The following is a 27,599-nucleotide window of genomic DNA, read 5'->3' on the forward strand; positions in this document are numbered from 1 at the left end:
CGGGGTCAATGAAAACAAACGGGAGCCCGGGGGGAAGGAAGGCGGGCGAGCCGGAGGGACCGCTGGGGCGCGGAAGCGAGCAGCCGGGGCGCGGGAACGCGAGCGGGAGGCCGGCCGCGGCTGCGGTTTTGTCGCCGCCCAGGCTCGCCCGGGGATGTGTGAGCCCGCGCGTCGCGGTCGCCGAGCTCCACGCGGCGGCCGCCGTCCCGGCCTCTGAGGCCGCCACGTCCCGGCGGCGCGCGCGGGCTGCGGGGGACTGGGGCCCGCCGGGGCCTCCGGGGTCTCCGGGGAGGGGCGGCGGGCCGGGGCGCTGTCGGGCTCCGCGCTTACCCCGTCGCCGCGGCGGGAGTCGGGCCAGGAGGATGCACGGCGCCGGGCTCTGAAGCATGGAGGGCGTTCTGTACAAGTGGACCAACTATCTCACAGGTTGGAGGGTCGGGTGCCCGGTGGCAGCGGGCGGGGGTCGGGCCGGGCCGGGCCCGGAGGCTGTGGAGCAGGCAGGCCGGGGGCTCCCGCGCCCTCTGCCTGGCCCGCCGGCACCCTCGGCGCGTCGGCTCTCGTTGGTTCTCGGGCTTCATCCCTTTGTGTCCCTCGTTAGAGCCCATCGACCTCTCCCAAGACGGTGGAGGATGGCGCACCTTCCAGATCCAGAGGGTGGGAGCACACCTGACCGCCGCTTCTTTGCCTTTGCCCCTGTGATAATACTGTACCATATTATTACACAGTGTATACAGTTTCCTCCTGTAGCTTCCCGAGTATTTCTCAGTCACTGTACATGTTGTCGCAATCGCGGTCCTCATTCACGCTGAATTCAGCGTTTTGTTAGTAACTGAGTTGTCAGGGTGAAAGTCTGGACCGGACCCTGGAAGATCAAGATTTAATTTTAAGAATTTTTTTTCTGCATTTCTTTTCATTTCTTTAGCAACACGGTTTATTTTAACAGTTCTCTTGTTGAAGTTGGAGTGCGGCAAGCATGATACTGGAAGCTGTCCCTAGATAATGTTGTTAGGGGTTGCTTGTCAACGATGTAGCCTTACGTTTTGGAATTCAAGTTAAGTATGAGAAACAGAAGAAAGTTCAATACAGAAGTGGAGCAGGCATGTCAGTTTTACCTGTGAAGGGGGTTGGAAGGAAAAACGCCAGAGATAAGTGTTTCTGTAGAAATGAGACCAGCACCGGGGGCCCTTTTCCATAATATTAACCACCTGAGATTAAGAATTAATTCTAAATTCTAGTCCCATCTCTGCCATCAACCAACAGTAAGGACAAGTCATTCTCTCAAGAGCTTATTTCAAGCCCAGGATGATCGACTAATTTCTCCTGAAGGTGCCCTCGGGTCCAGAGTTCTATGATCTTACCAAATTAAAGGAAGGGGAATGGATTTTTAAAAGAGATTAAATAGCAAACAGATTTCTTGGTCCAGTGTAATAGACAAATCTTGACTTGCTGCTGCTCACTTCACCGTTCTGCCAAAAGTGTTGAACTCCTTAGTAATTGTATGCTACACTTAACTTGTGTCCACCTGATCTTGCGCAAAATCTGCACGTAAACATTTTGAGACATAAGCATTGAGCTACAGTTGCCTCTATTATTTTTTATTAATTACAGTGCCAATGACAGATTTATAGCAGAACATACTTTATTGTTTATGATGGACGGAGGGATTTTTTTAAATTGCTTTTTCTAGAGAGAGAGGAAGGGAGAGAGACAGAGACACAGAGAGAGAGAAACATCTACCCGTTCCACCCATTTATGCCACTATTGGTTGATTCTTGTATGTGCCCAGACCGGGGGTGGAACCTGTAACCTTGGCATGTTGGGAAGATGCGCTAACTGACCGAGCTGCCCCGCCAGGGCCTGTGTTTTCTTTTTGTTTGCACTAAAATGTCAATTTGTCTCTGTAAATATGATTTTAGTAGGAAATATTTAAAATATGAGGCAAACATTTTTTATTAAGCATTTTCATAGTTTAGTTGAGATTTTGTATTAACTTTAAGAGTAGTGTGAGATGCAAGTGATCATCTCATTCCAAATATGTATAAGCACAGTACCTTTAGAGTAATGGGCGATTACTGAGATGAGTCATAAACTATTCCTATATCAAAATGTGGTCTTGGTGGCTGGCTTTCTCATCTTCTATGGCACTGAGCACCAGTTAATTGTGCATAAGGTTGTAATCATTGCAAAGCATTTAAGTTAAATGCTAGTATGTAATGCAGAAGCTTGATCAAATTAAATCTTTTGTTGGGAAGAATTCCATTTTTAAAATTTAAATTTGGCTCAGTGGCACGCTGATTATTAATTTTAGTTCATCTTAGGTCAGAAGGATGAGTGGCTATTCATACCAAGTGCTCTTTAAGGAACCTTCCAGTTCAGTGACAATCCTTTGAGAATCCTTTGTTAGAGAATAAGGATTTCAGTAACATTTGGTAGTTTGAGATAAAAAAAAGAATATGTTTTTAAAAAAAAAAATTTAGAAGAGGGAATACCTATGAATCTTTTTCACAGATAGAGTCCTGTTTTATAAATGTGTGAATCAATCAAATATTGTTTTATTAAGTATTTCTTCAAGAAGGTGTGAAGAGATAATTAACAGTCTTACATTAATTCACCATGGTCACTTTTCAAGTTGTTACAATTTTTTTTAACAATCTAGGCTTTTTTAAGAGGCTCTTTTTTTTTTTTAAATTAAGTTAGAGGTGGGGAGGCTGAGAGACAGATTCCCACATGCTCCTGAACCGTGATCCACCTGGCAAGCCCCCTACCAGGCAATACTCTGCCCATCTGGGACTGCTGCTCTGTGTTGTGCAACCGATCTATTTTAGTGCCTGAGGCGAGGTGATGGAGCCATCCTCAGCGCCTGGGGCCAACTTGCTGGAACCATTTGAGCCATGGCTGTGGGAGGAGAAGAGAGAAGGGGGGTGGGATGGAGAAGCAGATGGTTGCTTCTCCTGTGTGCCCTGCCTGGGAATCGAACTCAGGACGTCCACATGCTGGGCCGATGCTCTACCACTGAGCAAACTGGTCAGGGCTTGATCAGGCTCTTTTTAAAAAAATTTTTATTTATTCATATTAGAGAGGGAAAGGGAGAGTGAGAGAGAGAGACAGAAACATCAGTCTGTTCCTGTACATGCTCTGACTAGGGATTGAACCAGCAACTTCTGTACATAAGGACAGTGCTCTAACCAACTGAGCTATCCAGCCAGGGCACAAATTCTGAATGAATACTTTTTCTTAATATTTATTTTAAAGACATATTGAATCACAGTATTGCAAGCTTGCAGAATCATACTGGATCTGGGGTGGTGTTTCACGTACTCCGCTTGTAATTCATTTGCCAGGGTGAATTAGTGTTTGGAAAGTTAGCGTTTTCATCATTTCTATGCATGCTCAATACAAGATACTCTCACGGATATACTGCATATTTGTACTCTCATGGATAACATGTAATATCTCACTTTTCTGCTGTTTAGTCATTCAGTCAGTCAGTCATGTGAAAAATACATTTTTTAGTACCTGTGTGTGCCAGGCACACTTCTAGATGCTAGAAATACAGTGATTAATAAAATAAAGTTCATGTACTAAAAGAACTTATCTTCTAATTTGCTAGGCCTCATTAGGGAATATAGTGTTTCATAAAAAATTTTTCTTAGCATCTGAAACTTTTTTTTTAGTTATCCATCTCTCTGAACTTATTATGACATTCCCTACTATGAAATTTAACCTTTTTATGATGACTCAGTGTTGTCATTTCAAAAGGCTTTGGGGTAGGTAAATCCTAGGTCTGTATCAGGCTGTAAGAATGATTTCTCCCCATCTGTCACTGTCTTGTAATATTTGCCCTGGAAAAATGAAATTGAGTAATCATATAGTGGGCTCCAAAACGAGCAGGCTGAATTGTGATTAATAGTCACAGAAAGAACAGGGACAGTCACTCTGCCTGCAACATGATCACCATGTTATTAATCACTGAAGTGTTATAAATTGGTAACATGCTCAGTAGGATTTCAGGGAACACTGAGTTTAGCTTGCAAGAGTGGGAGGTGAGCTCCGAGGAAAGCCATCATCCTCACCCCCAGCTTTGCCTTAGAGTCAAGTCTGTGACAATTGTGTGCTCAATTCACTGAATAAATATTAATTAAATGAATGGTTGCAGTTTCTAGCATTTTTGCCAGAGCTGCGCAGCAGCAGAGCAAGGAGAGAAGGATGGTAGGGGCTCCGTGCCCGTGCCACAGGGTATGCAGCTTCTGTGTAATAGACTGGACTTTGTCCAGCCGCACTCACTGTGTGCAAGGGAGTTTGCTTAGGAAGTATCTTTTATAAGAGAAGGTAAGGTCACATTGTAGAATTAGAGAGCCAGGTGGCACCTGAAGATCCTTCTTGTTCCGTCCACTCATTTTAGAGATGGGCATTTTTTATATTTATTGAAATGAAAAGATTTGTCTCAGGTTGTCCAACTAAAGCATGTAGTAGAGCTAGGGCTAGAATCCAGCTTTTGTGTTGTTTTTTCCTGTTATATCATGACCTACCTCTGTTCCCTTTTGAAAAAAGGGGACAGCAATATTGTATCCTGTGCAGGGCTGTATTTGAGGATGGGTCTTATAAGTTGGTAATGAAAAGGTTATGAGCCAGAATAAAGGTAATATTTCCCATATTTATGCTGATTTAGAGATTTCCTCAGAAATCTCTTCCAACCAGACCATTTTTGGCAAGTCTTGTCAATGAAAAAATTCCTTGTCAGAATATAGCCGAGAAATAACCTGGATGGTAAGTTTTTAAATCATAGTTTCCCATGTGGTAGAAGAAATTTCTTATTAATTTTCATTATTTATGGTTTTGTAGGTTGGCAACCTCGTTGGTTTGTTTTAGATAATGGAATCCTGTCCTACTATGATTCACAAGATGATGTTTGCAAAGGGAGCAAAGGAAGTATAAAGATGGCAGTTTGTGAAATTAAAGGTAAGTGAATATTTGGAATTAGAGGAATTTGAAGTTAGGTAAAGTTAAGTACAGGGGTCTGCAGCATACTCCAAAAACAGGAAAAATGTATTTCTAACCAAGTGGGGGTCTTCTAATACCATTTACTTTCTTATCATCCAGGAATGGCACTTAGCATTTTTAAGCACAGTTTCTGGTATTTCTATCTATAAACACTTTGAATTGAACTTTAGAGTACTAGTGCAGGTCTTCCAATTTGGACTTCAGAACAGTTTCTTTGGATGCCACTTAAGTGTCCATGCTGAGTCCACAAGTGTTCCTTTTCGTTCTCGTAGAAAGATATTGTAAAGATTGGAAGCTGAACTCGAGAGAAGCTCTGTAGGTTTTTGATAGAGTATGAAGTCAGTCAGTAACTGGTTCTTAGCTAAGTCAGGGATACTCTTTTGCTTCTTTTCCTTCTTTTTTGGTGATCTTCAGAGTTTGAGGAGTGCTGATCAGGAATACTGTAGGAAGCCCCTCTGTTGGAATTTGTCCGGTGTTTTCCCCATTTGACTGCGGTTATGAGTTTTAGGGAGAAGGTCACAGCGGGGAAGTGCCATTCTGATCACATGTCAACAGTGTACACTATCAACCTGACTTATCACTCTAAATGCTAACCTTGCCCACCTGGCTGAGGCAGTGCTGGCAGGATCTTACTGTACAGTTACCCTCCCACCTTCCTTTCCATACTGTGTTCTGAAATGGGAGAAATAAAACAAGTCATGCTGCAATTTTCATGAAAGAAGGTTTGTTTCATGGACCATGGATCATTTGTCTGTGTGGTTGAGGTGTGTAGGTTGGAAGTAGTTAGGGAGGAGCGGTCAGGCAGAATGATAATGACAAGTACAAATTCTTCAGAGAACTGAAGGAAAACTAGAGCTCCAGGAAGGTAAATGTAAAGCACTTCAGGGAGTCGTGGCTGAATATGATTTGGGAACACTTTAGCCTGGTGAGCTGTTACTTGAATGTTTCCTGAAATATATGGGGTTAATTTTGTTGTTTTCATGACAAGTCTTTTTTTTTTTTTTGTATTTTTCTGAAGTGAGAAGCGGGGAGGAATTTTGTTGTTTTATTTTTATAAATCACACAAGAAAAGTACATTCAACGCAGGAGTTTTTATCTTTTTAAAAAGTGATGGTTTTATCTCATCTTATTCCCTAGATTTAATTCCAAATAAGATTTGATGAGAATCAAATCAAACTACATTCAAAGTTCAAAATTTTTCCAACCTTGAAGATTTTAAAAGATGATTAGTGTCAGAATTTTAAGGCAATTCCAAAATGTTTTTAAGCCCTGGCAACATTTTTGTTGTTTTCTGTTTAAAGTAATCATTTTATTAAAGAATAATATACTCATAGAAAAGGGCACAAATCTAAATATTCAGTTTGAAGGATGTTTACAAAGTGAACCTGCTTGTGTAACCACCACCCACATTGAGAAGTTAGAATGTTAGCATCCCAGATGCTGAGATATTATCATGTCCCTTCAGCTACAAATCCCTCTAAAAATTAACCATTACTCTGACTTTTAGGACCATAAATAAGTATTGCCTGCTTTTGAACATGTTATAAATGGGATAAATCAGTGTTTTCTCCTGTATCTGGCTTCTTTCACTCACCATTATGTTTGTGAACCTCATACCTATTGTTCTGTATAACTGTAGTTCAGTCATTTTTATTGAGGTGTAGTTTTCCATTGTGTGAAATCCCACAGTTTGGCTATCCATTCTGTTATTGATGGATCTGGCTCCATATTTTGGGACTATAATAAATAAAGCTGTCACAAACATTTAACATATTTTGTTGAACATATGTATGTATTTTTGTTCATTATATGTCTAGAACTAGAATGTAATGGCTGAATCACCTTTAACAGATATTAAGAAAATATTCTTGATATTTGTTAAAACAGACAGATTTTGTTCAGCCCTATTGTAATAGGTATAGGAATTGCAACAATGGGGTTTTGCAGGAGGGGAGAGAGATTGGGATCAACTGTGAATACAAGGAAAAGTGGGAATTTATAGCCAAGGAGCAGAGTGGGGGGGGGGGGGCAGGTGGATGGAAAATTACTGAGGAAACTTTGGGGATACAGGGGGATTCTGGTCAAACTAACCTAACAGGATTCTTGTGAAAGGCAGGCCAGGGCGATCAGATATCACCTGGGGGATAGAAGGGAAGAGGAATTTGGTCAGATACCCAGAGTGATCAGATATTGATGGTGGTGGATTCTGGCTCAACTGACTTGGCAGGATTCTTGTTAAAGTTGGACTATAAAAAGACAGAGATGGAAGTCCAAGTCCTAGTCAAGCAGAGGGCGCAGAGGAACTTGACTGAGGCTTGATCAAAGAGAGAATCTTTGTCATAGATAATGCCAAACTGTTTACCAAAGTGGCTGTACCGATTTATTTTCAACTGGCAGAGTATAAGAATTCCAGTTGCTTTGCATCCTTGCCAAAATGTGGTATTAGATAAGATTTTGAATATTTCTAGTGTATAGTGTTATATCATGGCGGTTTTAAGTGGTTTTTCTCCAGTAAATAGTGATGTAATATTTTTTTAGATATAATTAGCCGTTTGAACATCCTCTTTTGAAGACCCTTTTCAATTCTTTGGCCTATTTTCTAAATTGTGCTATCTTTCATGTTGATTTGTAGTTCTTTACGTAGTCTGAAAGATATTTTGTATTGCAAAGGTAGTCTCCCACTATGTAGTTTCATTTTCATTCTGTTAATGATATCTTTTGATGAACAGTTCTTAATTTCAATAAATCCAGTTTGTCAAAATTTTTATTAGAACTTTTTATGTCCCACTTTAGAAATCTTCTGTTACCTCCTTAAAGGTTTATTGTTTTACCTTTTCTATTTAGGTTCATGTTAGGTTTGTGATTGGCTTACAATTTATTTTTATATGTGGTCTCAGGTAGAGGTCAAGATTCATTTTTTTTTTTTTGCCCCAATATGGATATCCGTTGATTGAACACCACTTATTGAAAAGAGCAACCTCTCAGCCATGTAGTGTAGGGAAATCTTTATCACAAAGTGAGTGACTATGTATGTATGGGTCTTTTTCTAGTTGTCTTTGGTTCCATGGGCCTGTTTTCTTATGCTTTTGCCAATATCACACTATCTTAATTTCTTTAGCTTTATACTTCTTTGTATTGGAGAGTCTAAGTCTAAGAGAACTTAGTTCTCTTTTAGGATTCTATTGTCTATTATTGGCTCTTTGCATTTCCTTATACATTTTAGAATCTGCTCGTAAATTTCCACAACTATTTGTTGGAATTTTGATTGGAATTGCATTGAATCTATACCTCAGTTTGAGGAGGATTGTATTCTTGACAATATTGAGTCTTCTGAACCATTAATGTGGTGCATTCCTATATTTAATTTGGGTTTTAATTTCTCTCAATAATGTTTTGCAGTTTTACATATAGAGGTCTTGTCCATTTTTCCTAGAAGTTTGTGTTTTGGAAGCATTGATCTTAAGTTTGTTGCCGCCTTTGGTTACTACTTTGGAGAGTACCATCTTGACTGATACATAAAAATGTATGTTTAAAAATGAGTCATCTTGGCCCTGGCCGGTTGGCTCAGTGGTAGAGCATCGGCCTGGCGTACAGGAGTCCCAGGTTTGATTCCCAGCCAGGGCACACAGGAGAAGTGCCCATCTGCTTCTCCACCCAGAGCTCTCCCTCTCCTTCCTCTCTGTCTCTCTCTTCCCCTCCCGCAGCCAAGGCTCCACTGGAGCAAAGTTGGCCCAGGCGCTGAGGATGGCTCTATGGCCTCTGCCTTAGGCGCTACAATGGCTCTGGTTGCAACAGAGCAACACCCCACATGGGCAGAGCATTGCCCCCTGGTGGGCATGCTGAGTGGATCCCAGTTGGGCGCATGCGGGAGTCTGTCTGACTGCCTCCCCGTTTCCAGCTTCAGAAAAATACAAAAAAAAAAAAGAAAAAAGAGAATCATCTTATTTTAGTTTCATTTTGTAGAACATCATTGGAAATTAGAGCATTTTTTTCTTTTAAGGTGGCTACTGGTGCTTTCACTAGTATTAGCAAGTAGCAAAAAAGAGTTGCTCTTGGAGCTCTGGGATTTTAGTAGTTATAACCTAGCCTAGAAATATTTTGTGCCCATCATGAATTCTTGTCCATTCATGAATATCATTACTTTGTAATACAAAACACAATGCTCCATTTAGGCCCAGTTAGGTCTCCTGATAGTCTCAGTACATATTATATTTGTTTCTTCACATAGAACTTTTCTCATGTAGTTTCTGTTACAGTTTTAAGCAGATCTTTCTGTCATCAAATCCCTCTTCTTGAAGTCTTTTATATTCTGCCTCTTCTTACCTTTCTCTCATTGTAATTACACATGAAGTCTCTGTACCAAAGAGTTCAACATTTAGGTGTTTTGATTGTTTTTAGTGTGTCAGTTTGTTTCCTTGGTTAAATTGTCACTTCTATCAGAGCCAAGACTTATTTTTTCTACTGTCCTATCTTCCCCCCTACCATCACAGCTGTGAGCTGAGTTAATACTTGTTGATTAATTACAATGTAACACAAATTTAGTTTTACAACAAAGATGTAGGATAGACACAGTGTAATTCTGGATTAGCTCTCTTGGTCAAAACATCAAGGGGGCTGTGCAGGAGAGGAGGAGGAGGGTTGCGAGGGAGAGGGTCTCCAAAATACCCGTGCTTTCCAGGAGATTACAAGAAGTCCATGAGTTGAAAACTGTTGTTCCATCGGAACATGGCCATAGTTACCATTCATGGTGCTTCATCTGTATGCCGGGCTCTATCCTAGGCTTGGGGGATACCACGGCCCAGACACTGCTTTCAGAGATCAGTAAAAAACCATGTGATAAGTATAATAATGCATGTGTATTTAAGGTGGTAGAGTTCACCCCAAGGAAGGGAGTTCATGGTTCTCACTTCTCAATAGTTAATTTGTTGATGTTTTCTCTTTCATATGGCACCACGGCTAGCTGGGGTAGATATGAGAATGGGGGTTTGGAGGGTGCCACTAGGTAGCACCTTAGAGAGCGGCAGTGCCTGCAACTTAAGTCATGTTTTATTGTTTTAAGTCATATTTTATTGTCTGAAACATTAATACTGTGTAAGGGTGATGATTTGATTCTCCCCAACTGAAGTCCATGACTGCATTTCCCCTTTGTTTATCATCGTAGTCCATTCAGCAGACAACACAAGAATGGAGTTAATCATTCCAGGAGAGCAGCATTTCTACATGAAGGCGGTGAATGCAGCTGAAAGGCAGAGGTGGCTGGTTGCCCTGGGGAGCTCCAAAGCCTGTTTGACTGACACTAGGACTAAGAAAGAAAAAGGTAACTTCCCTTGCAGTGAGAATATTTTCTTAAACATAAATATAACATGTCATGTTCACTTATAGGAACCTATCCCAAATAAATAATTAGAAATATAAAAGATTTATGTATATACATGTTCATCATGGTTTAAAAAAATGTAAGCAATGTAAAGATTTGAATTCAGCGGAATGGTTCACCTTCTATAGGCTGATATAGGCAGTGAGATGTTTACAAGGAATTTTAATGATTTGAGGAAATGCCAAAGGTTAAATGATTTATCCATTCATTGGACAGCTCAGCAAAGACATGTAAGAATTGGTCAAATTGTTAGCTTTGGAAAGGGAATTTGTGGAAGAACACCCTCTTTTAACTGTTTACCATTTAACTTTATCATGTACTGATACATTCCCAATTTCAAAGGGCTAAATAAAAATCAAAAAGCAAATCATTTGATTCCCGGCCAGGGCACACAGGAGAAGCGCCCATTTGCTTCTCTACCCCTCCGCCACGCTTTCCTCTCTGTCTCTCTCTTCCCCTCCCGCAGCCAAGGCTCCATTGGAGCAAAGATGGCCCGGGCGCTGGGGATGGCTCTGTGGCCTCTGCCTCAGGCGCTAGAGTGGCTCTGGTCGCAACATGGCGACGCCCAGGATGGGCAGAGCATCGCCCCCTGGTGGGCAGAGCATCGCCCCATGGTGGGCGTGCCAGGTGGATCCCGGTCGGGCGCATGCGGGAGTCTGTCTGACTGTCTCTCCCTGTTTCCAGCTTCAGAAAAATGAAAAAAAAAAAAAAAAAAAAAGAAAAGGAAAAAAAAAAAAAAAAAAAAGGCAAATCATTTATGGTATTGTTATATGCAGATATAATATGAAAATAACAATAGTACTTACAGCTTAGTAGTGAGATTGTAGTTCAGATTTTGAATTTGAACTATTTTTTTGATTTTCCAAAATTTTTCAATTACCTTATATTACTTTTATAATAAAATAAAAAACAATAGAGGTTATCTAAATTAGTGAAAATGATTATTGAAAAACGAAGGCTAAAGATTGAATTTTCAACATTTCAAATATATGAAAAGAACATCATGGAAAGAGCATGGCCAAAGGTAGGCTAAGAAGGAATGACTACTAACAACAGCCAAAAGGTGGGGACAGTGAAAATATCCGTAGACAGATGGGTAGTAACATAGCGCGGTGTATACATACAATGGCATATTTTTTAGCCTTAAAGAGGAAGGAAATTCTGACACATGCTGCAACATGGTTGAATCTTGAAGATATTATGCTAAGTGAAATAAGCTGGTCCCAAAGGACGAATATTGTGTGATTGCACTTAGTATGGGGGACCTAGAACAGTCTAATTCATAGAAACAGAAGAACGGTAGTTTCCAGGGAATAGAGGATGGTAGAATGGGAAGTTAGTGTTTAACCTACACACAGTTTTGGTTGGAGAGGATGAAAAGGTTCTGGAGCCTGACCTGTGGTGGCGCAGTGGATAAAGTGTTGACCTGGAACACTGAGGTCACCGGTTCAAAACCCTTGGCTTGCCTGGTCAAGGCATATATGGGAGTTGATGCTTCCTGCTCCTCCCCCCTTTCTCTCTCTCTCATTCTAACTCTCTCTCTTCTCTAAAATGAATAAATAAATTAATTTTTTAAAAAAAGAAAAGGCTCTGGAGATGGATGGAGTAATGGTTGTGCAACAATGTGAATGTAATTAATGCCAGCAAACTATATGTTTAAAAATGATTAAAATAGTAATATATTTTACTACAATTAAAAAGAAGAAATGCAGTTACATTTGGATAAGAAGTTAGATTAAATGGGCAGACACACTACTTTGGTGGCCTCTGGCAAGAGCGTCTTTGTGGCTAGTACCACATAGCAGGGCCACTGGCTCAGGCATGAAGTAGCCTCAGGATTGCTATGTGTATTTTTGTATTTTATTTTTTCATTTTTTTTTCTTATTTTTTCTTATTCTTGCTATGTATATATTTTTTCTCCTTCTTCTGCTGCTTACACCTCTAGTTTGGAGTAAGTAAGTGGCTGAGATTATGGCTGGATGTTTGGTCTGTCCAGAGATATTAAACAGAAGAATGTAAGCTCCTAGTTCAAGAATTCTGAAAAGAATATAATATGAAAATGAAGCTGTGAAAGGAACCAAAGAAAATAGATGAATGTTTAAGTACAATAGTTTTAACTTCACAAAATTTAAAAACTTTTTTTTTGCCAAAATATACATTAAAGAAATCTGAGGCCCTGGTTAGATAGCTCAGTTGTTTAGAGCATTGTCTCAAATCTCAGAGGTTGCTGGTTTAATCCCCAGTCAGGGCACATGCAGGAACAGATTGATGTTCCTGTCTCTTCTCTCTTCTTTCCTCTCTAAAGTGAATAAAATAAATAAACATTAAAAAAAAAAGAAAAAGAAAACTGAGAACTGACAGATCTTGAAATGTATTTGCAATATATAAGACAGGTAAAGGATTGCTAAATTTAGTGTCTAAGACATTTTATAAATTTTTACGTACTTTTTTTTTTTAAGATGGTCTATTTAATATTAAATCTATCTGCATATAGAAATGAATAAAGAATACAATCTTTTTTTTTTTTTTACAGAGACAGAGTCAGAGAGAGGGACAGATAGGGACAGACAGACAGGAATGGAGAGAGATGAGAAGCATCAGTCATCAGTTTTTCGTAGCGACACCTTAGTTCAGTGATTGCTTTCTCATCTATACCTTGACAGTAGGCCTTCAGCAGACTGAGTAACCCCTTGCTTGAGCCATTCGACCTTGGGCTCAAGCTGGTGAGCCTTGCTCAAACCTGACCAGGCAGTGGTGCAGTGGATAGAGCATCGGACTGGGATGCAGAGGACCCAGGTTCGAGCTTGAGTGCAGGCTCATCTGGTTTGGGTAAGGCTCACCAGCTTGAGCCCAAGGTCGCTGGCTCGAGCAAGGAGTCACTCAGTCTGCTGTAGCCCCCTGGTCAAGGCACATATGAGAAAACAATCAATGAACAACTAAGGTGTCACAACGAAGAATTGATGCTTCTTATCTCCCTTCCTGTCTGTCTGTCCCTATCTGTCCCTCTGTCTGACTCTGTTTTGTCACACACACAAAAAAATAAATAAAAAAGAAATCCAAACATCAGAGCTGTAAAAATGAGTTAAGGACAAGAAAAGCCAATTCACAAAAGAAGAAATATAAGCACTTTTCAAATGAAAGATAAATGATGGAATGGAAATATCTTGAATAAGACATTAAGTGGTCATCACCTTGTCCCTGGAAATGAATCTACCTAATTTCATGTTAGACATATGACTGCCAGCTGTGGCTGGTGGCTCAGTGGTAGAGCATCAGCCTGGCATTTGGAAGCCCCGGGTTTGATTCCAGGCCAGGGCACACAGGGAAAGCACCCATCTGCTTCTCCACCCTTCCCCTCCCCTCTCTCTCTTTCTCTCTCTTCCCCTCCTGCAGCCAAGGCTCCACTGGAGCAAAAGTTGGCTCGGGTGCTGAGGATGGTTCCATGGCCTCCGCCTCAGGCGCTAAAATGGTTCCGGTTGCAGTGGAACAATGCCCCAGATGGGCAGAGCATTGCCCCCTGGTGGGCATGCCAGGTGGATCCGGGTTGGGCGCATGCGGGAGTCTGTCTCTCTGCCTCCCCGCTTCCCACTTTGAAAAAAAAAAAGACACATGACTGCCAATTTTTTTTTTTTTTTTTTTTTTTTTTTCTGAAGCTGGAAACGGGGACAGTCAGACAGACTCCCGCATGCGCCCGACCGGGATCCACCTGGCATGCCCACCAGGGGCGATGCTCTGCCCCTCCGGGGCGTCGCTCTGCCACAACCAGAGCCACTCTAGCGCCTGGGGCAGAGGCCAAGGAGCCATCCCCAGCGCCCAGGCCATCCCCGCTCCAATGGAGCCCTGGCCGCGGGAGGGGAAGAGAGAGACAGAGAGGAAGGAGGGGGTGGGGTGGAGAAGCAAATGGGCGCCTCCCCCATGTGCCCCGGCCGGGAATTGAACCCGGGTCCCCTGCACGCCAGGCCGACGCTCCACCGCTGAGCCAACTGGCCAGGGCCGACTGCCAATTTTTTAAAATTGAATATATTGAGATGACATTGGTTTGTAAAACCATACAGATTTCAAGTGTACAACTCAGTAAAACATCCTCTACATACTTCACTGTGCAGCCATCACCCCAAGCAGAGTCTCTTTCCATCCCCATTTGTCTTTTTTGTTTGTTTGTTTGTTTTGGGTTTGTATGGGGGTGTTTTTTGTATTTTTCTGAAGTTGGAAACGGAGGCAGTCAGACAGACTCCCGCATGCACCCGACCAGGATCCACCCGGCACGCCTACCAGGGGGCGATGCTCTGCCCATCCGGGGCGTCGCTCTGTTACGACCAGAGCCAGTCTAGTGCCTGAGGCAGAGGCCATGGAGCCATCCTCAGCGCCCGGGCCAACTTTGCTCCAATGGAGCCTTGGCTGCGGGAGGGGAAGAGAGAGACAGAGAGGAAGGAGGGGGAGGGGGTGGAGAGGCAGATGGGTGCTTCTCCTGTGTACCCTGGCTGGGAATCGAATCCGGGACTCCTGCACGCCAGGCCGACACTCTACCACTGAGCCAACTGGCCAGGGCCTATATTTATTGTCTTATCTTTTTTTTTTTAACTGTTTAGGAGAAAGAGGGAGAGAGATATGCTCTTTGACCAACAGAAAAGGGAGGAGAGCTGGTAGTGTGCTTCTGAAAAGTGAGAGTGAGCTTGCTGGAGAGAGGAGGTGGGGGATAGGGTGTGCTCCATAGAGAGAGCTACTCTCTTTTTTAATGATTTCATTTTGTTGTTTTGCCCTCAAAACAGGGAAATGATCTAATTGAATGTTTATGTATGTTCCTTTCAGAAGTAAGTGAAACCAGTGAATCTCTGAAAACCAAAATGTCTGAACTTCGCCTCTACTGTGACCTTTTAATGCAGCAAGTTCATACGATTCAAGAGTTTGTTCACCATGATGAGACTCATTCAGCTCCCAGCATAGAGGTATGACAGAGACAACCCTTTCGTGTCTGAGTACCCTTTACAGAATGAGTGAGGTTCTTCTCATAAGATGACAGGGAAGCATTTTCAAAATCAGTTATTTTTAGCTATTTTGAGCTCTTCATACTGTAGACTTTCTGGAAATGTATAGGATCATCTGGATTGCATCTGTGCAGGCAGAGTAGAGCAGGAAGCAGCACATTCCTTCAGGGAATCAAACTCTGTCTTTGCAGCTGATCAATAATTAGGTGGTTGGAGTGGTGAAGAAGCATTCCAGGGTTTGTTCTGCAGGCTTACTACTTGAGTTCATCGGATATTTATTATTTTCTGTCTTTTGTAATAAGGTCATAACATAAGTATGGAGAATTGATAACTTAGCTTTATAATGATATAACTTAAAAAATTTTTCAGAACAGTGATGTAATTATCAAAACTCAGAACGTGGACCTGGCCGTGAATTAAGCTCACTCTTTCTGATAAATTTGGATCAGTGAACCCTACTGCTCTTGGGCTGAAAGGCCAGAGTGGTTTCCAGTTCCCTTTTGCCTAATTGAGAGAAGTGGGACCAAAAATAGTCCTACCTCTCCTGTGACCTTCTGTTGGGAAGGAGTCTTGTGTGAGGTGGGTCGCATGTGGTTGTAGGCATATTGAATCCTATGGCCGCATACTGTGTCACCATGAGCTTTCTGGAAGTAGGTGCCCTCACATTGGCTCCATATCATAGGGAAGGTATCAGGGACCCAGGCCTGTTTCAACTTTCTCCTCTGCCATTCTTGCTCTGTTGGGTTTTTCTGTTCATGCTCCAGGCTTCAAGGTGACTTCCAGTGCCACAGACAGGCATGGGGCAGTTGGGTAGCTGGGTAGAGAGAGGCATTCTCAACCTGATGACCTTGCTTTTTAAGGTCAGAAACTTCCCAGATTTCTCATCATCATTTTTGTCTGGGTCAATAAAAACTAGGAAAAATGAGTATTTGACAAAGGGTCATTAGAATAACCATGACTAGCTTAAACCAGTCTGTATTTATCCCCCAAGGTCAGGGCACTTGCTGTCCTAAAAAAAATTAGAAGTTTTTATTCTACTAAAGGAAGAAATGGAAGATTGGGCCTGTGGTCGACCCGAATCATGCCTGCCACTGAGCAACTCTCAAGGTGTCCACTGCTGTGATCACCTTCGGAATTCAGATGCTGTAGTTGTAAAATTACTGTTTAGGTTAGGTTTATCTAAAATAAATTCTATACAGTTTTTCAATATAATATCTGGTTTAAATGCAAATTTTATTTATTTTTGAAATCTAATTTCATACGTTGTTTACCTGAGAGACAATTATTATTCATGTGTTGCTTTAATTTTCTCATTTAATGTGTGTTAAACAGATTTGAAAATAACCTAGTCAGGTGTCCTACTCAGTGTTTGATTATAAGGGAGTGCATGATTCCACATAGTTGTGTGTGAGTCTGTTCATTCTGTGTGTAATTTTTCAGAACATGAATGAAGCCTCTTCTCTGCTTAGTGCCACATGCAACACGTTCATCACAACTCTTGAGGAATGTGTGAAGATAGCAAATGCCAAGTTTAAACCTGAGATGTTTCAGCTGTCCCATCCGGATCCCTTAGTTTCTCCTGTGTCACCTTCTCCTGTTCAAATGGTTGGAACTTATTATTTTCTTCTATTAATATTGTGTGTAGTTCTGTCCTTGTTTTCATTTTTAAGGGTGGAATCTGGCAGTGGGAGGGAAATAGTGAACAAGTTGAAAAAGTTTTCTTTTATTGTACATACTCATATTTTCTTTTGGAGCCTCTGATCGGATGGGCTCAGGTCACGGTCCCCTCCCCTCAGAGGGGCTGTGCCATTTACCCCAGTGTGCCAGGGAAATATTATAATGTTCTCTGGGTGCTATGGCATGGAAAAGGTTGGGGAGAGCAGTTCTATTTGGTAAAAACATACAGTGGGGTCATGTTTTACCCACAGTGCGATAAAATTAAGCGAATCTTTACAAAAGTAAAGAATTTGAAAGAGCATGTTACAAGGCAAACAGTATTTTGTATTCTGCATTTGGATTTGAACCTTCTGAGTAGGCAAGTTTCTTAATCTCTGGACCTCAAGTGTCTGTAAAATCAAGTGTCTTCTACATTGGGCTCATTGCAAAAGATCTGACCATTTATGTTCCATGCTTACTGTTGTTTTCTTATAAGCTGATCATTGAACAAGTTCTTTTAGAACAATTGTAGATATACTGTGTAATGTTAAATAACATGTATAGCTGAACAAAAGAAATGATTTTTTGACATGGATATTTTATGTTGTGTTTTTGAAATTGAGTTACAAGGGGTACACTGGTTTTTTTGTTTGTTTTGTTTTGTTTTTAAGGTGTACTTTATAGTCAAATGCAATAAAAAAATATCTCAAACTTGCCTTGTTTTTGCATTGAACTTCTGAGGAAAATGCCTTCTGTTACAAATGTTCTCCAGTCCAGAGAGGTCATACATGCCTTTATGTATAAGAAACTATAATAACTGTCACTTTAAACCCAAACCTTTTATCAACAGAAACATTAAACCCAAACCTTTTATCAATTGAAACATTACAGCAAATCCAGTTAGAGTATGCTTATTTTCCCTTGCTATGTCATTTTCCTTCATACATAAAGCACACATCATAGCTTATGGCAATTAGTTCTGAGACATATAGTATAAAAGTAAGGTCAGACAGCCTTCATGGGAAAATCCTTTTTTTAAAAAAAAATAAATAACATGAGTAAATGAAAAATAAAGCTGAAACATTTGAGAATTCCAAAATTAGCCTGATATTTATGAGTATTTTATGTAGTTATTTTCATGTCTTCCTCTTAAAATTATTTGTATTCAATTATATTTCATATCATTATGGAAGTTCAAACAGTGGTCACTTTGATGCAGATTTAGTGTTAATTGTAGTGAGAATGTCATTGAGTGCGTAATTCTACAGGGAGTGATTTTTTTCTTTCTTTTTCATTTTTGAATTTTTATAAGAGTTATACTGACAACATATGCTGGGGAGCAAGATCTCAAATGCTTTTTTTTTTTAATTAATTAATTTATTTTTTTGTATTTTTCTGAAGCTGGAAACAGGGAGAGACAGTCAGACAGACTCCCGCATACGCCCGACCGGGATCCACCTGGCACGCCCACCAAGGGGCGAAGCTCTGCCCACCAGGGGGCGATGCTCTGCCCCTCCGGGGCGTCGCTTTGTCACGACCAGAGCCACTCTAGCGCCTGGGGCAGAGGCCAAGGAGCCATCCCCAGTGCCCGGGCCATCCTTGCTCCAATGGAGCCTCGCTGTGGGAGGGGAAGAGAGAGACAGAGAGGAAGGAGAGGGGAAGGGGTGGAGAAGCAGATGGGCGCTTCTCCTGTGTGCCCTGGCCGGGAATCGAACCCGGTACTCCCGCATGCCAGGCCGATGCTCTACCACTGAGTCAACTGGCCAGGGCCTCAAATGCTTTTTTAAAGGGAGTGATTTCTGTTAAGGGAGACGTTGATGTACAGTTACATCATAACGTCATTCATATTAGATGTCTCTGGACTACAAATTGGAAGGTTATAACTGTTACTATTTCAGCTGGGATTTCTGGTGCTCATGTTACAACTGGAGAAGGCATTTATTTTACATAATACAAGTATTAAACTTGGGTTGGACACGTAAGACTCTTGAGCCCTGTATATAAAAGCTACCATGCCTATCCCTTAGAACGATTTATTAGAATATTCTCTGGCTTGCCAGGTACACCTTTTTGTCAAAAATATTGTGATTTTTGGGGGGTTAAGTATACTGTTTTTTAAATTTAATTATACATATACACAAACTCATATAATATAAAAATATAACATTTTGTTTTTAGTTTTGAGAAAAGAATCTAGCATGTTCTTGGTATATGTTAAGAAAGGTTCCTATTAATAGTTATTACGGAGAAAGCTTGACATGTTAATAATATTACTCAGTATGTAAAAAATTTTTTTGGCCAGCCACCTTTTTCTCTGAATAAAGATAATACTATATTAGAGCTGCTGTATTCTATTTCACTAATGGATTATGCTCATTTTTTTTTTTTAATTTCTAGATGAAGCGTTCTATCAGTCACCCTGGTTCTTACAGTTCAGAAAGGTAAAATAAGCTTTGACCACGTTTTCTTAAAGTTATACCTACTTAGGGAGATTCTTTGAACCTTTAACATAAACTGGTGGGGAATGTAGATTCTGTGTGGGCAGAGTCTGGTTCTGATTTGCTTATTAGCATTTTTATTTCTTAGTGCTTAGTATAAGGCTTGGTCCCAGTAGGTAGTCAGTAAAAAAAAAAAAAAAAAAAGAATGAATAAATTAACCAGCAATGTAAGCACCTTGCCAACTATTACTGTACCTTTTTTAGATATTTGAAATTATATCAAATAATGGTTTATATAATTCCATTTTTGACATATCTAGGCTCCAAAAATTAGGCTCATTTTACTATATTTTTTAAAAATTTATTTGTTTATTTATTATTTATTTTGTGACAGAGACAGAGAAAGACAGAGGGAGGGACAGATAGGGACAGACAGGAAGGGAGAGAGATGAGAAGTATCAATTCCTTGTTCTGGCAACTTAGTTCATTGATTGCTTTCTCATACATGCCTTGACCTGCGGGGGGGGGGGGGGGGGGGCGCTATAGGAGACCAAGTGACCCCTCGCCCAAGCCAGTGACCTTGGGCTCAAGCTGGTGAGCCTTGCTCAAACCAGATGAGATTGTGCTCAGGCTGGTGACCTTGAGGTTTCAAAACTGAGTCCTCCGCATCCCAGTCCTATGCTCTATCCACTGCGCCACCTCCTGGTCAGGCTTGCTACATTTTTTATAGCATCATGTATTCATGCTGAGCTATTGTTTTATTAGGAGCTAATGATCCTACTGAAAAGAAAGAAAAACCAAATGATTTTTTTTTTTTTTTGTGACAGAGAGAGGGACAGATAGGGACAGAAAGACAGGAAGGGAGAGAGATGAGAAGCATCAGTTCTTTGTTGCGGCATATTAGTTGTTCATTGATTGCTTTCTCATATGTGCCTTGACCAGGGGGTGCTATAGCAGAGTGAGTGACCCCTTGCTCAAGCTGGTGAGCCCGTGCTCAAGCCAGTGACCACGGGGTTTTGAAACTGCTCCTCTGTGTCCCAGTTCAATGCTCTGTCCACTGTGCCACTACCTGGTCAGGCACCAATTGATATATATATATTTTTTTTGTATTTTTTTTTTCCTGAAGTTGGAAACGGGGAGGCAGTCAGACAGACTCCCGCATGCGCCCGACTGGGATCCACCCGGCATGCCCACCAGGGGGCGATGCTCTGCCCATCTGGGGGGTCACTCTGTTGCAATCAGAACCATTGTAGTGCCTGAGGCAGAGGCCACGGAGCCGTCCCCAGCGCCTTGGCTGTGGGAGGGGAAGAGAGAGACAGAGAGGAAGGAGAGGGGGAGGGGTGGAGAAGCAGATGGGTGCTTCTCCTGTGTTCCCTGGCCGGGAATCGAACCTGGGATTCCTGCACGCCAGGCCGACGCTCTACCACTGAGCCAACCTTGGCCAGGGCCAATTATGTAATTTTTTATTGAACTATCATGTATGTGCTCAGAGGAGTCTAGTGATGTATTGTATATATCCAATCTTATGGGAAATGAAGAGTTTAACCAACTGAATTTTCCGGAAAAATAGACACTTCATCACTTTGACAAATTTTATAGTTATGATAGAAATTTTTATGAATGGTATTTATACTTTTTACCTTATTAACTAAGATATAAGAATTTAAAAACTTTATTTTCTTCTTGATGAATCAAAGTTGTCATTAAGAACAGTAATGTCGGGCCCTGGCCGGTTGGCTCAGCGGTAGAGCCTCGGCCTAGCGTGCGGAGGACCCGGGTTCACAGGAGAAGCGCCCATTTGCTTCTCCACCCCTCCCCCGCGCTTTCCTCTCTGTCTCTCTCTTCCCCTCCCGCAGCCAAGGCTCCATTGGAGCAAAGATGGCCCGGGCGCTGGGGATGGCTCTGTGGTCTCTGCCTCAGGCGCTAGAGTGGCTCTGGTCGCAACATGGCGACGCCCAGGATGGGCAGAGCATCGCCCCCTGGTGGGCAGAGCGTCACCCCTGGTGGGCGTGCCGGGTGGATCCCGGTCGGGCGCATGCGGGAGTCTGTCTGACTGTCTCTCCCTGTTTCCAGCTTCAGAAAAAAAAAAAAAAAAAAAAAAAAAGAACAGTAATGTCGGACTTTCATGTAATGATAGCCAAGATGCTGTTGAGTGGTGGTGATTTGTTTCTGTGCTGAAATTTTTAGATTGATTTTTCTAGTGTTTTTATTTTCTATATTTTTTAAGTAGTTGTTTTTATCCTCTGTTTTCCATCTTTGTCTTGCTGCTGTCAGTGAGTTGACCTCCAGGATGTTCCCAAACTTTCTGCCCACCCCCTTCACTCTGCTGTTTTTAATCAGATGCCGACTGACTAGATCTGTGCATTTGTTAACGTGTAACTTGCAGTTTTGAAACATTTGTCAACCATGTGATACATGTATTGTCGGAGCCAGGGGTCGTCAAACTTTTTATAAAAACCGCCCACTTTTGCAGTGCTGGTAGACCTGGTCCCTACCACCCACTAGTGGGCGTTCCAGCTTTCATGATGGGCCAATCGCGGCGCTGTTTGGTTGCACGGTAGGGACCAGGTTGACCAGCACTGCAAAAGTGGGCGGTTTTTATAAAACGTTTGACGACCCCTGGCCGGATCTTCCTTTATAAAAAGAAATTAGTTTCATTATATACCTTTTCCATTTAGTTTGGCTCAGAGGTTCTATTCTCTAGGTTACCAGGTAGATTCTAAACAATTTGACTTACTTGTGGCTTGACTTCTGAACAAGTAAAATTTACTAAAATAGAACTTTGGACATAAAAATAGTTCCTCTTTCATTTAAAGAGAAGTCTTTTAAAACTCCAGATAAATTGAGGATGTTTTCATTTGTTTAAGGCCCTACAGTTTAATGCTTTTTATTTAATTTGCAGGGGTAGCCACTGCGTAAGAGAACCAGTGTCTACACTTCACCGACTCTCCCAGCGACGCAGAAGGACCTACTCGGATACAGACTCTTACAATGATATTCCCCCCGAAGACCCAGATCGTAAGTTAGATTGAGTCTGTCTTTTTCTGTGGTTTATTCAGCTAAGTTATTATAGGGGTTTGTAATTGTTGAAATGAAGAATACTGACAAGTGAACACTGCCCTTGGGCCCTTAGTTTAATTCTATAATTCAGAGCTAAGCAAACAGTACAAAGTCAACAGAAGCTCATACATCCTCTTACAAACACCTGTTATTAACTAAGAAGTGCCGAGTGTCTCTTTGTAAATACCGTATATTAGACTTATATATGATACTAAATCTTTTACTCTCACTACATTTTAGTAATCACTAGTTATTTTCTACTCCCACTACCTTTGCATTTAAAAAACATTTTAGAAGAAAAATAGTAAATTGTAGGTGGGATTTAGAGCAAGTTCAAAGAAGAAAATAAGAAAAAAATAAAGATAAGTTCTAGGTTCAAAGAAAAAAAAATCAGCATTGTTACTTAAATAATTTGAAATGGCCAAGGAAAAAAATTTTATTCAGTTGGTGGTAATGCATTATAGTAGAATTTATTCCTGTATCTTTTTATCCCTTACTATTTAAAGAGGCAGCATACTGTGATTGAATACTTTTGGAAAGGTTTTATGATTTATATTAAATATGTTTCTTCAGAAAAAAAGCTTTTTTTTTTTTTTTTTTTTTTCATTTTTCTGAAGCTGGAAACAGGGAGAGACAGTCAGACAGACTCCCGCATGCGCCCGACCGGGATCCACCCGGCACACCCACCATGGGGCGGCGCTCTGCCCACCAGGGGGCGATGCTCTGCCCATCCTGGGTGTCGCCATGTTGCGATCAGAGCCACTCCAGCGCCTGAGGCAGAGGCCACAGAGCCATCCCCAGCGCCCGGGCCATCCTTGCCCCAATGGAGCCTTGGCTGCGGGAGGGGAAGAGAGAGACAGAGAGGAAAGCGCGGCGGAGGGGTGGAGAAACAAATGGGCGCTTCTCCTTTGTGCCCTGGCCGGGAATCGAACCTGGGTCCTCCGCACGCTAGGCCAACGCTCTACCACTGAGCCAACCGGCCAGGGCCGCAGAAAAAAAGCTTTTAAAGTGTGTCAGAATATCTAGTTATATAGTAGTGACCATGATTTCTACTTAACACAAATATGGTCTTATTATTACTTTTCCTCTAATAGGCGTAAGTCAGTTGTGTAGAACACAGATTTTATTTCCTTTATAGAAATGACATGAAAAATGGTGCTTTAATTCTTTAGATTGCCTAGAAATGCTCAGCTTATTTATAGTATGGCTAAAATGGGATGAAACAAATGGTGTTGGATTTCTAGTATGTATATTTGAATATATTGAAAACGTTGATTAAAATAGCTGTTTTACTTAATCAGGTTAAACAAGTTTATTTGGAGGATCATGAAGATGGTGGAGATTGAAAAAGGACTGCTGGCCATTTTCAGATCTTTAGAGATGATATCTTTTTGTTATGCTCATTTTTATTACAGAACTGATAATCTATTTATTGATATAGTACAGTGATTTTCAATCAGTGTGTCTCAAGAATTTTTAAAACATGCAATACCTGACTATTTAGAAAGGGACACTGACCTCTTTTTTCTTCGATTGTCAAGTAAACCATGACAACAGCCAACACAACAATAGCTGTCCGGTGTGAATGAATCAAAATTATACCTATTTTTTTGGTCAGACCAGCAAAATATATTTTTTGGTGTGGTGCCAAATTTTAGTCATTAGTGTATGTGTGCCGTGAGATAAAAAAGGTTGAAAATTGCTGGTGTAGAGCAGTACTCTGTGCTCATTACCATTTTGAATTTAAGTTGGGACTATGGGTAAAGAAATGAAGAAAGGAAAAGGGTGAGGGGGATAAGGGGAAGGGGGAAAGGAACTTTCCTGGACCAATTTAGTACAACTGGAGGAGGTTAGGAAAAGAGAAAGAGGGTTGAGAGGTTAGGTGTGAGGGGGAAAATGTTAGCTGAGGCAGATAATACGTATTCTGATTGACCTTGTTCATTCTGCCTTCTCTGCATGACCCTTTTAATCCAGAGCTCAAGTTCTGTACTGCCTATACTTTTCTCTAGCTGTCACTTCTTTTTTTTTTTTTTTAAAGGAGAACACTTTCATTTTTGATAGCTAAATTAATTTTTTAAAAGATAGCCATTTCCGCCCTGGCCGGTTGGCTCAGTGGTAGAGCGTCGGCCTGGCATGCAGGAGTCCCGGGATCGATTCCCGGCCAGGGCACACAGGAGAAGTGCCCATCTGCTTCTCCACCCCTTCCCCTCTCCTTCCTCTCTGTCTCTCTCTTTCCCTCCCGCAGCCAAGGCTCCATTGGAGCAGAGTTGGCCCGGGTGCTGAGGTTGGCTCTATGGCCTCTGCCTCAGGCGCTAGAAATGGCTCTGTTGCGACAGAGCAACACCCCTGATGGGCAGAACATCGCCCCCTGGTGGGCATGCCTGGTGGATTCCGGTCGGGCACATGCGGGAGTCTGACTGCCTCCCCATTTCCAACTTCAGAAAAATACAAAAAAAGCCATTTCCTTAGCTCTCTTCTGTTGTAGCCATTGTGGTCTTTGAAGACAGCTTTTGTGTTTTTATTTTATTTTTTTGCATTTTTCTGAAGTTGGAAACGGGGATGCAGTCAGACAGACTCCCGCATGCCCCCGACTGGGATCCACCCGGCATGCCCACCAGGGGCGATGCTTTGCCCATCTGGGACATTGCTCTGTTGCAACTGGAGCTATTCTAGCGCCTGAGGCAGAGGCCACAGAGCCATCCTCAGCACCCGGGCCAACTTTGCTCCAATGGAGCCTTGGCTGGGGGAGGGGAAGAGAGAGACAGAGAGGAAGGAGGGGGGGGTGGAGAAGCAGATGGGTGCTTCTCCTGTGTGCCCTGGCCGGGAATCGAACCCGGGACTCCCGCACGCCAGGCTGACGCTCTACCACTGAGCCAACCGGCCATGGCCACTTTGAGGACAGCTTTTATATGATATAATATCTAAGTATAAAGCCTATTCCATTTAGCACTCCCCAGTTTAGTTGTTAAGGAATGTAACAAAACTAGTCACATACATGCCCGCACACATGCATGCATATTCATATACATACATATATCTCAGTTCTTTAACTTTTTTAAATTGGCAGCTGTGGGCTAGGTCAGAAGTTTATCCTTAGATTTCCTTCTGTTAATCCTAAAGTTTAGTGTCTCAGTTGACAAGGCAGAGACTGAATTAGTGCTTCTTCTTAGAAAGTACATTTTACAATTGGCAGTCTTAGTTGAAAGTGTTTATTCCAAAATATTATTTTCTTTGAGAGATGCAGCTGCTCCTATTTTTTATTAAGTAGATTAAAAAAATAAAAAATATAAAAGTGCAGATGCCTTGGAACCCGACCATGGCAATGTGTTTAGCTGTGTTCACTTGCAGCTACAGTGATAGTTTTGTGAGTTGCATTCCAAATGGAAATATGGGAAGTTTCGGTATGAGGTACCTTTTCATCTTTCCTCGGAAAGTCTAATGATGAAAAGAGCAAGACCTGAGTTAGTCCTAGTCCTGTTACCAATAGTGTGATCTTGGGTTAGACGTGTAACCTTTTTTGGGTCTTGGTTTCTTTGGCTAAAAGCAAGAAGGTTACTAATAGTACTAAAATTATCAGTCTGAAAAAGCCATAATTAATTAAGAAAGACTAAATTCAGTTCCACAAATTTTTGTCATCATATGCCACCATGGTTCTTCCAGTGAACAAAAGAAATATCTTTACTTCAGGTAGTTTCATCATTTATCTGATGAACTCTGAAGCTTCTCCTTGTGCTTGCCAGTACTTGAAAAGTTAGATTTTTCTCTGTTAAACAATAAAAAAATTAGTAGGAAACTAAAGGAATTAATGTCTGAATAGAAAACTTAAAATATTCTTCATAGAGGATTGGAATTATTGCTAGGATGATATGTTGATAGAATGTTTAACCTTTTAATGATTTCTTAATAGGGCCTGTTCACTGTTCAAGAAATACACTTAATGGAGATCTGTCATCAGCAACCATTCCCGAAGAAAGCAGACTCATGGCCAAAAAAAAATCTGACTTGGAAGATCCTCTTTCATCCTTCTCTTCATGAGGAAACAGAAGTGTCCAACTTCCTCTTAAGTATTGCTATGCAAAAGCTGCTGTAATTAAACTATGTTATAGGGAGTAGTTTTTCCCTTAGGATTTCTCTGCACTTTATAGACTGTTGTAAAACAAACAAAAAAATCCACATACCTTTGAAGTGTATTTTATCTTTATATAGTTTATTTGCAAGAGTATTTTCCTAATAACTTCACAGTATGAATGTGCATCCCTTTTCTTTTTAAACAAATGATGGTGTAACATTTTGACATCCATAAGGCCAAATGTAGATATTTTTCTAAAAAACTGTGAGGGACTGACAGTTTAGTCAGTGTATTGTAGCTTATAAACGTGAAATCTTATAAACATAAGGTTTCAGTTTGACAGAAGTGTGATATATGTACTTGTGCCATGGACCAAGTGGTCACTTTATCCCAGCTGAAAATGCATTATATGATAGCAGCTTGATGGTGATTGTACTGTATTTCGTTAAGCAAAAAGCAAACATTTAATATTTTAAATATTTTTAGCCCAAATACCATGACATTGAGGAATTTTTTACAAACTAGACTGTGCTGTCCTTCATATGTGAAGTTGACACTACTGATTTGTCAATACCAAATGTTGGGTTAAAGTATTTAATTTTAATTTATTTATTTTTCTGTTGCATCAAAAAATGACTTACCAAATTTGTGTATACATTGTTATTTACACTGTTCTTGAAAAGAGGTCAATATTGTAATGACCTTGCTCACTTCTAACAGAAATAAATGACTTTCAATGGAAGAGTATTTTAGTGCTTTATTTTCTAATATAGACATTAAGCTGCTGTTTTAAGGTATTAATGTTTGCAGCTCTGTAGAATATCCAGAGACATTTTTTAAATTTATGAATATTTATACAAAAAACATATTCTGTCAAAGTAACTGCTCTACATCGCTTGAGAATAGCATTATTTAATGAAAGAAAAAGTAGCATTTGGGGGTAGTTCCTGTCCATATCTCTTGTCAGTGTTTGCCTTATAAACTATTCCTTTTTTAAATTCACCTTGGAGTGA

At 41.1% G+C, this 27,599-nt stretch overlaps 1 protein-coding gene across 1 annotated transcript; it reads left to right on the forward strand.

Moving 5' to 3' along the window:
- Nucleotides 1-295: 295 nt before the first annotated feature.
- PLEKHA3 (pleckstrin homology domain containing A3) lies at nt 296-27,330 on the forward strand. Its single transcript, XM_066346265.1, has 8 exons — nt 296-426; nt 4,843-4,959; nt 10,163-10,318; nt 15,188-15,324; nt 16,804-16,968; nt 19,417-19,460; nt 22,360-22,475; nt 26,425-27,330. Exons 1-8 carry the CDS (start codon nt 387-389, stop codon nt 26,550-26,552), a joined length of 903 nt encoding a protein of 300 aa, XP_066202362.1. The 5' UTR covers nt 296-386; the 3' UTR covers nt 26,553-27,330.
- The last annotated feature ends 269 nt before the right edge of the window (nt 27,331-27,599 follow it).

This window comes from Saccopteryx leptura, chromosome 7, assembly GCF_036850995.1.
Source record: "Saccopteryx leptura isolate mSacLep1 chromosome 7, mSacLep1_pri_phased_curated, whole genome shotgun sequence".
In the NCBI taxonomy this organism is placed as follows: domain Eukaryota; kingdom Metazoa; phylum Chordata; class Mammalia; order Chiroptera; family Emballonuridae; genus Saccopteryx; species Saccopteryx leptura.